General features: G+C 51.6%; 1 protein-coding gene across 1 annotated transcript; it reads left to right on the top strand.

Annotated features, from left to right (window-relative positions):
- The first annotated feature begins 4,553 nt into the window (after window positions 1-4,553).
- LOC147602170 (putative G protein-coupled receptor 19) lies at window positions 4,554-5,798 on the top strand. Its single transcript, XM_086759697.1, has one exon. The coding sequence runs from the start codon at window positions 4,554-4,556 to the stop codon at window positions 5,796-5,798; it is 1,245 nt and encodes a 414-aa protein (XP_086615823.1).
- The last annotated feature ends 3,248 nt before the right edge of the window (window positions 5,799-9,046 follow it).

Genomic DNA, 9,046 nt, shown 5'->3' with positions numbered 1-9,046 from the left:
AATCCTTCCCTGTATGTTGGCCACCATGTAGAAATGCATAAGTCCACCCAAAGCCAGCTATACTTCCTTTGCTTGTGTCCCCATGAATACCATTGCCTTGGGGTTGTCCGTCTTGTTCAGACCCCACGGGTGAAATGTCCACACGAGGGCAATGCTGGCATCACTCTGAGCCCACTGGCGTCAGTGGTAAAATTCCCACTGCCCCGCTAGGGCCAGCTTCAGGCACGTGCTGAGAGCTTTTGCATCTTTGGCACTGTGCCTCTCCTGCCCTTGGTGCTGCTCTCCCCGCCTCCTCTCAAGCTGCTTCTGCACCCAGCTGGGTGCACCCACCCAGAAGCCAGAGCACGGCCACGGAGAAGACCTGCTCATCACAATGGGCCACGGCTGTACCAGGCAGCAGGGCCTCCTCACATCTTAACTTCAGTGTGTCCCCTGGCCTGGGTCCCTTCTTCTGAGCTACCACTGAGGCACCTGCAGCAAATAGTGAGTTCTCCCAAACAGGACCAGGAGAACAAGCTCTGCAGTCACACGCTCGCCTGATGGCATCCTCCATGGGTTCATGTGCTAAGAGGCCCCTCATAGGCATCCCAGAGGAGACAAGCTGCCAGGGAGCTGTGGCTGCAGGTGGAGCCAGCTCCTGCTGCTCTTTCTTTGCCAGCACAGTGAGAAAACAACCCAATGGGACCAGCTGGGCCTTTGGTCCAGGTGGGAAGTGGAACAGCAATGACTGTGCCTGTTAGGCAACAGCAAGGAGAGGCAGGGCCTCTCTGCACCCCTCTGCAGAGGGGTGATGGTTGATGTGCTCATCAAAACCCAGATGCCTTTTGCGCATGTACACCTTGGGTCCATCAGCTTCACATATTTATTTGGAGGAGAATTTGCCTTACTCCTTTGGGGATGTAGGTCTCCTCCTCTCAGGAGGATGAGGTGACACCACTGTTAGTTTGCAGAAGCTCTATTTCAGGGCTTGCTCTGAAATGCAGGACTGTGTCTAGCGTCTGTGAAGGTAAAAGAAAACTTTCTAAAAAGCAGATGGATTACTGATTGTGTTAGCATTAGCGGTGGTTGGGAGTCAGCAATGAGAGTCCCCGTTGCATGACTGCTCTGTGCTGCTTTAGAGAGGTAAACGCTGAGGGCCCCCAAGTTCCACTACTCTCCATCTTATAGCGAGCTGTTTGGCAGCTAACAGAGCCATCATCGCCTTTAAGCCCAGTTCCAACCTCTTCTCTTGCCTCATGCTCTATGATTTCTTGCCATTCACTACCCGGCCTCAGAGCCATCAAGGCTACGTTGTCAGTGCCAGACAAGCAACGCCTGTACAGGGAAGAGATGAAGAGAAGGAGGAAGGGCTGCAAGGGTCTGGCACGCTGTTGTAGTTCAGCCGCGATCAGGACCAGACTACACAGTCTCTCTCTCACTCCACCCTCCCCACCCTCCAGTGGGACAAAAGGGAGAATTGGTTAAAATAAAATAAATAATTGGAAAAATACGTGGGTTGAGATTGAACAAAAAGTAAATTTAACAGCAAAAACAGAAGAAAACAAAACACTGATGCAACACAAATACAGTATAATGGCTTACAACAAATCTCCACACCTAGTTCCTTCCAAGTAGCAGGAGGCTCCCCTCAGCACCCTCCTCACTTCTATACTGAGCATGATGTCAGAGGGGATGGAATAGCCCTTTGGCTAATTTGGGTAAATTAACCCCAGCTGGTAGCTAATTAGTTAATTGTCCCAGCTGGGTGCCCCAGCCATAGGGGCTACCAGCTCCAGTTCTCCACCCAGCTCAGGTGAATATTAACTCTATCCTAGCCAGAACCAGGACACAAGCAAAGAAGGGGATCTACTTGAAAGGAAAAGGAGGAAGGGGGGACTGTAAACTGAGCCATTGACGTCTGAAAACAACAGGGCTTGCACTCATCTGGTCACCCCCAAAGCCCTGCAAACCCGCACGTCATGTCAACAGAGGGCTCCTGAGCTCAGACATTTGGCACATGCCAAGGCCAAGACAAGGTGACCGCCTCCCTTCCCAGACCTGGGCAAGGGCTTCTCTGTGACACAGCTCCGGGCAGAAGTTCCGTGTTCTGTCTTGGTGTCAGTTGCCTGTGGCAACTCTTCAGTTGCCTCTTGGGTCACCCACAGACCTGCAGGACCTTCAGGTCGCTCGAGGACAGGTTGCGCTAGACAGCCAGGCTCAACACGGTGAGCTGTGAAGAATCAGACGTGCTGCTTGGGAGGTGCTTGACCAAGGTAAGCACATCGACCCTCTCCCAGGGTTTTCTCCTGAGCACTACAGGTCCTACACAGCTGGCTGCAGTCACATCTAGTGACGGTTCAACCAACACAACCCGAGGCTCCACTGCTGAAAATCCCCCCACATCTCAGCTGCATGAGGACATTGCCACCCTCCCGCAGAATTTTCCTGCTCAGTCAACACTCTGCCCTTGATAACAAAGTCTTCTGCAGGGTCTGGGGGGAGGTTGTCAGGCCTCCTTGTTCCCAAGCTGACTGTGGGAAACGGCACCCTTGATGAGACAGTAACTAAGGTGGCAAGGACATGCGGGGACAGCGCTGATGTTCAGGATAGACTCTTGAAGGTGTGCAACGGCCGGCTCTTGATGAAAATTTCCTTGCTGTGGCAGGGCTGGGGAGCATTCACGGTGAGAAGCGCCCACTCAGCTCTGTGCCGGTCCTTCCACCGTGCTCATCTTTTGCCTGCCTTCAAATCCAGACCTCGATTACCTTCCACAGTTACATCCAGAAACAACAAGATTCAGGGATGTTAGGGATATCAACACCAGTGTTACTATTGATTGGATGGGAGCAGGCCTTGACTGCTGGTCTCCTTATCAATGCAGACGGTATTAGCCTGGAAAATACCACTTTGCGTTCCACTGCTCAGTATAAGAAACCCCTCCTTTGTCTACTTTCTTGACCAATTTAGGTCCGTTCAAGGGAGCAGGGACACTGTCGGTCTGGGGTTTGGACACTTCCACGGGCACCGGGAAGGTCATTTCTGGGATGAGAGGGGCATATTCCGCTCACGCAGTCTGCAGGTCACCAGCATTGCTGAAACTGCACCCCGATCTCTAGCTGTTAAGGGGACATTTATCTTGGTGTTGGGTTTCTGTAGCGGAGGGGACTACAGCGGTGGCTTCTGCGAGAAGCTGCTTGATGCTTCGCCTTTATCCAGTGGGCCTGGCCTGCTCCAGGGTGGGCTCACTGCTGCCTGCGGCTGAGCCAATTGGCAATAATGTATTTAAGAAAGGGAAGGGGATGTCTCCTGGAAGATCTCTACCGGAAGATCAGTGAAGAAGGAGAGGGAGAGGTGAAGTTGCTCCTGGCAAGATTCCCCTGCAGCCCGTGGTGCAGGCCATGGTGAGGCCGGCTGTCCCCCTGCAGCCCATGGAGGCCCACGGAGGAGCAGGGATCCACCTGCAGCCCGGGGAGGACCCCACGCCAGGGCAGGCGGATGCCCGACGGAGGCTGTGGCCCGTGGAGGGCCCGCGCTGGGGCGGCCGGTTCCTGAGGGACTGCACCCCGTGGAAAAGGACCCCACGCTGGAGCAGTTCATGAAGGCATGCAGCCCGTGGGAGGGACCCTAAGCTGCAGCAGGGCAAGAATGAGAGGAGTTCTTTTCCTAAGAGGAAGGAGAGGCCAAAACCAGCGTGGGCTGGACTGGCTGCAACCCACATTCCCTGTCCCCCACCCTGTGCTGCTCAGGGCAGAGGCGGTAGAGATACTCGGGAGTGAACTTAAGCCCCGGAAGAGGGGAGGAGTAGGGGGAAGTTTAAATTTTCACAGAACTGAAGTCCAGCCATATTTAGTTTCAGAAACTCTCAAACACAAGGTGTTTCCAAAACGAAATGTGTTTCCTAAGATCCCTGGCAGTCACCAACTGGATCGAACACAATTATCGTTAATAGTAACAGCTATGCATTACTGAATACTAGTCTAAAATGGATTAGTGGCGGGCTTCTGTATAACCAGTATGCTATGGTTGTGCCAACTGCAGTCTGCAATGGCCAGGATTCCACTGACCACAGCCCCAGAGCAGCTCAGACAGTAAAAGTCCAGTTCTTCAGATCTACTTCTGTCTCTCATTGCCTTACTTGGGGTTTAGTGTTGAATTAGTTTCCCCAAGTCTCTCACGTCTGGCCCCTACATGGTTGAATGACCCCTCCCTGTGCTTATCTTGACCCTCTGGAACCTTTTCTTATATTCTCTCTCCACCAGTCCCTCGGGGGGGTGGGGAAGGTGAGTGAATGACTGGTTAGAGCTTGGGCCCCAGAGAGTCTAAACTACGACAGTCTTTCAGAGGACAGAAATGCCTGTCCTAATGTAGCCAGGCTATTATTAAAAAGCTGCAGGAAACTTATTGGCTTCTGTTCTACCCAATAGTCTCACTGTCTATTTCTGAACCGTTCCTCTGAAATCAATGTATACTACTTTAAATGACCTTTCATTGGTCATGGTAGATTTTTCACACCTACTTTTTCCATCAAACCTTTTCTCTTCTCTCTTTATGCAGCCTGAGCAAAAGACGCGGCCATGTTTGCCCACAGCGTGCAGAACAGCAGTGTTCCTTTCGTCCTCCCTACCTTCTTGCTCCTGCTGCAGAACAAGAGCTCCTCCGAAACCGCCATCCCGCCTGCTTCCTACAAGATGTCGGAGTCAGCCACAGGACCCAGCTCGGGTGGGAACCACACTGGTTTCCACTGTGGACTGAGCCCGGGGGAAATTGCAGCAGCCAGCACGGTTTTGGGAGCACTGTGGCTGGTCTCCATCTTTGGAAACTCCCTCGTTTGCTTAGTGGTCCACAGGAGCAGGAACACCAAATCCACCATCAACCTCTTTGTTGTCTCCATGGCTTGTGCAGACCTTCTCATCAGCGTCACAAGCGCACCCTTCATGCTGCTCCAGTTCACCTACGGCAGGTGGACGCTGGGAAATGGGCTGTGCAAGCTGGGAAGGTACATACAGTACCTCACCCCCGGAGTCCAGATACACGTGTTCCTCTCCATCTGCGTGGATCGATTCTACATTATCGCCTACCCGCTGAGGTTCAAAGTGTTTAGAAAGCAAGCCAAGAAAATTATTCTGGCCTCTTGGCTGTTTGACACCGTATTTGCATCACCGGTGTTCTTTTTCTACGGCTCCAACAGCGACGACCACTGCAACTTTTTTCTCCCCAGTTCTTGGGAAGGAGTCGTCTACACTATCAGCCAGCTCTTGGTGGAGTTTGTGATCCCGACCATCCTCATTATCTTCTTCTACCAGAAGATCATCAAGTACATTTGGAGAATAGGCACCAATGGCACAACTGTCAGGAGGACAATGAATATCATCCGGAGAACAAAGGTCAAAACCGTCAAGATGTTCTTCGTGCTAAGCCTGGAGTTTCTCCTGTCCTGGCTCCCTTTTTGCCTGGTACAGCTGTGGCACCCACAGGAAACAGATGTCAGAAAGAGCTCCTTGGTTTTCCTGGCCATCACCTGCATCTCTTTCAGTGCCTCAGCCTCTAAGCCCACCCTCTACTTCATGTATAAAGCAAGCTTCAGGAGAGGGGTGAAAGAATTTTTTTGCATGTTGGCCATGAAATACTATCCAAGCAACGCACACACCATCACCTCCAGTTCCAGGAGAGAAAAAAAAACTTCTGTTGGGATCGCAGATATCCCAGCTCCGGGCAAAACTGTCACCAGTGCTACCATCTGTGAAGCTTTTAACAGAGAAGCCAAGGAAAAAAATCTTGCCTGGCCTATTCCATCCAATCCCCCAAATACCTTTCTTTAGCTTCCTTTCAAACATTACTGTGTACCTCCAGAAGAAGGAGTTTTCTCTTGCTCTTCAACAAATGTATATTTGTAGATATTTAAGACAAGTTTTACATAAGAAAAAAAAGACATTGTGTTTTATTAAATGCCTTGATTTTGATGTGTCCAGTCTGTTGCCTTTCAGTTAAATTCTGCTTTTTGGAACTGCTCTCTCTGAGTCAGCAGCAGAGTTTTTTTCCAGAACAGGAAGCCCTTACACTATCAGTATGCAGGGGAAAAGGGAAAGGCAAAACACTGCTTTTTATAATCCTTCCCTGTATGTTGGCCACCATGTAGAAATGCATAAGTCCACCCAAAGCCAGCTATACTTCCTTTGCTTGTGTCCCCATGAATACCATTGCCTTGGGGTTGTCCGTCTTGTTCAGACCCCACGGGTGAAATGTCCACACGAGGGCAATGCTGGCATCACTCTGAGCCCACTGGCGTCAGTGGTAAAATTCCCACTGCCCCGCTAGGGCCAGCTTCAGGCACGTGCTGAGAGCTTTTGCATCTTTGGCACTGTGCCTCTCCTGCCCTTGGTGCTGCTCTCCCCGCCTCCTCTCAAGCTGCTTCTGCACCCAGCTGGGTGCACCCACCCAGAAGCCAGAGCACGGCCATGGAGAAGACCTGCTCATCACAATGGGCCACGGCTGTACCAGGCAGCAGGGCCTCCTCACATCTTAACTTCAGTGTGTCCCCTGGCCTGGGTCCCTTCTTCTGAGCTACCACTGAGGCACCTGCAGCAAATAGTGAGTTCTCCCAAACAGGACCAGGAGAACGAGCTCTGCAGTCACACGCTCGCCTGATGGCATCCTCCACGGGTTCATGTGCTAAGAGGCCCCTCATAGGCATCCCAGAGGAGACAAGCTGCCAGGGAGCTGTGGCTGCAGGTGGAGCCAGCTCCTGCTGCTCTTTCTTTACCAGCACAGTGAGAAAACAACCCAATGGGACCAGCTGGGCCTTTGGTCCAGGTGGGAAGTGGAACAGCAATGACTGTGCCTGTTAGGCAACAGCAAGGAGAGGCAGGGCCTCTCTGCACCCCTCTGCAGAGGGGTGATGGTTGATGTGCTCATCAAAACCCAGATGCCTTTTGCGCATGTACACCTTGGGTCCATCAGCTTCACATATTTATTTGGAGGAGAATTTGCCTTACTCCTTTGGGGATGTAGGTCTCCTCCTCTCAGGAGGATGAGGTAACACCACTGTTAGTTTGCAGAAGCTCTATTTCAGGGCTTGCTCTGAAATGCAGGACTGTGTCTAGCGTCTGTGAAGGTAAAAGAAAACTTTCTAAAAAGCAGATGGATTACTGATTGTGTTAGCATTAGCGGTGGTTGGGAGTCAGCAATGAGAGTCCCCGTTGCATGACTGCTCTGTGCTGCTTTAGAGAGGTAAACGCTGAGGGCCCCCAGGTTCCACTACTCTCCATCTTATAGCGAGCTGTTTGGCAACTAACAGAGCCATCATCGCCTTTAAGCCCAGTTCCAACCTCTTCTCTTGACTCATGCTCTATGATTTCTTGCCATTCACTACCCGGCCTCAGAGCCATCAAGGCTACGTTGTCAGTGCCAGACAAGCAACGCCTGTACAGGGAAGAGATGAAGAGAAGGAGGAAGGGCTGCAAGGGTCTGGCACGCTGTTGTAGTTCAGCCGCGATCAGGACCAGACTACACAGTCTCTCTCTCACTCCACCCTCCCCACCCTCCAGTGGGACAAAAGGGAGAATTGGTTAAAATAAAATAAATAATTGGAAAAATACGTGGGTTGAGATTGAACAAAAAGTAAATTTAACAGCAAAAACAGAAGAAAACAAAACACTGATGCAACACAAATACAGTATAATGGCTTACAACAAATCTCCACACCTAGTTCCTTCCAAGTAGCAGGAGGCTCCCCTCAGCACCCTCCTCACTTCTATACTGAGCATGATGTCAGAGGGGATGGAATAGCCCTTTGGCTAATTTGGGTAAATTAACCCCAGCTGGTAGCTAATTAGTTAATTGTCCCAGCTGGGTGCCCCAGCCATAGGGGCTACCAGCTCCAGTTCTCCACCCAGCTCAGGTGAATATTAACTCTATCCTAGCCAGAACCAGGACACAAGCAAAGAAGGGGATCTACTTGAAAGGAAAAGGAGGAAGGGGGGACTGTAAACTGAGCCATTGACGTCTGAAAACAACAGGGCTTGCACTCATCTGGTCACCCCCAAAGCCCTGCAAACCCGCACGTCATGTCAACAGAGGGCTCCTGAGCTCAGAAATTTGGCACATGCCAAGGCCAAGACAAGGTGACCGCCTCCCTTCCCAGACCTGGGCAAGGGCTTCTCTGTGACACAGCTCCGGGCAGAAGTTCCGTGTTCTGTCTTGGTGTCAGTTGCCTGTGGCAACTCTTCAGTTGCCTCTTGGGTCACCCACAGACCTGCAGGACCTTCAGGTCGCTCGAGGACAGGTTGCGCTAGACAGCCAGGCTCAACACGGTGAGCTGTGAAGAATCAGACGTGCTGCTTGGGAGGTGCTTGACCAAGGTAAGCACATCGACCCTCTCCCAGGGTTTTCTCCTGAGCACTACAGGTCCTACACAGCTGGCTGCAGTCACATCTAGTGACGGTTCAACCAACACAACCCGAGGCTCCACTGCTGAAAATCCCCCCACATCTCAGCTGCATGAGGACATTGCCACCCTCCCGCAGAATTTTCCTGCTCAGTCAACACTCTGCCCTTGATAACAAAGTCTTCTGCAGGGTCTGGGGGGAGGTTGTCAGGCCTCCTTGTTCCCAAGCTGACTGTGGGAAACGGCACCCTTGATGAGACAGTAACTAAGGTGGCAAGGACATGCGGGGACAGCGCTGATGTTCAGGATAGACTCTTGAAGGTGTGCAACAGCCGGCTCTTGATGAAAATTTCCTTGCTGTGGCAGGGCTGGGGAGCATTCACGGTGAGGAGCGCCTACTCAGCTCGGTGCCAGTCCTTCCACCGTGCTCATCTTTTGCCTGCCTTCAAATCCAGACCTCGATTACCTTCCACAGTTACATCCAGAAACAACAAGATTCAGGGATGTTAGGGATATCAACACCAGTGTTACTATTGATTGGATGGGAGCAGGCCTTGACTGCTGGTCTCCTTATCAATGCAGACGGTATTAGCCTGGAAAATACCACTTTGCGTTCCACTGCTCAGTATAAGAAACCCCTCCTTTGTCTACTTTCTTGACCAATTTAGGTCCGTTCAAGGGAGC

The sequence above is a fragment of the Chlamydotis macqueenii genome, chromosome 1 (assembly GCF_036417535.1).
Source record: "Chlamydotis macqueenii isolate bChlMac1 chromosome 1, bChlMac1.mat, whole genome shotgun sequence".
In the NCBI taxonomy this organism is placed as follows: Eukaryota; Metazoa; Chordata; class Aves; order Otidiformes; family Otididae; genus Chlamydotis; species Chlamydotis macqueenii.
The sequence above is the reverse complement of the archived record's forward strand: the minus strand, read 5'-3'. Positions and strand labels throughout refer to the sequence as shown.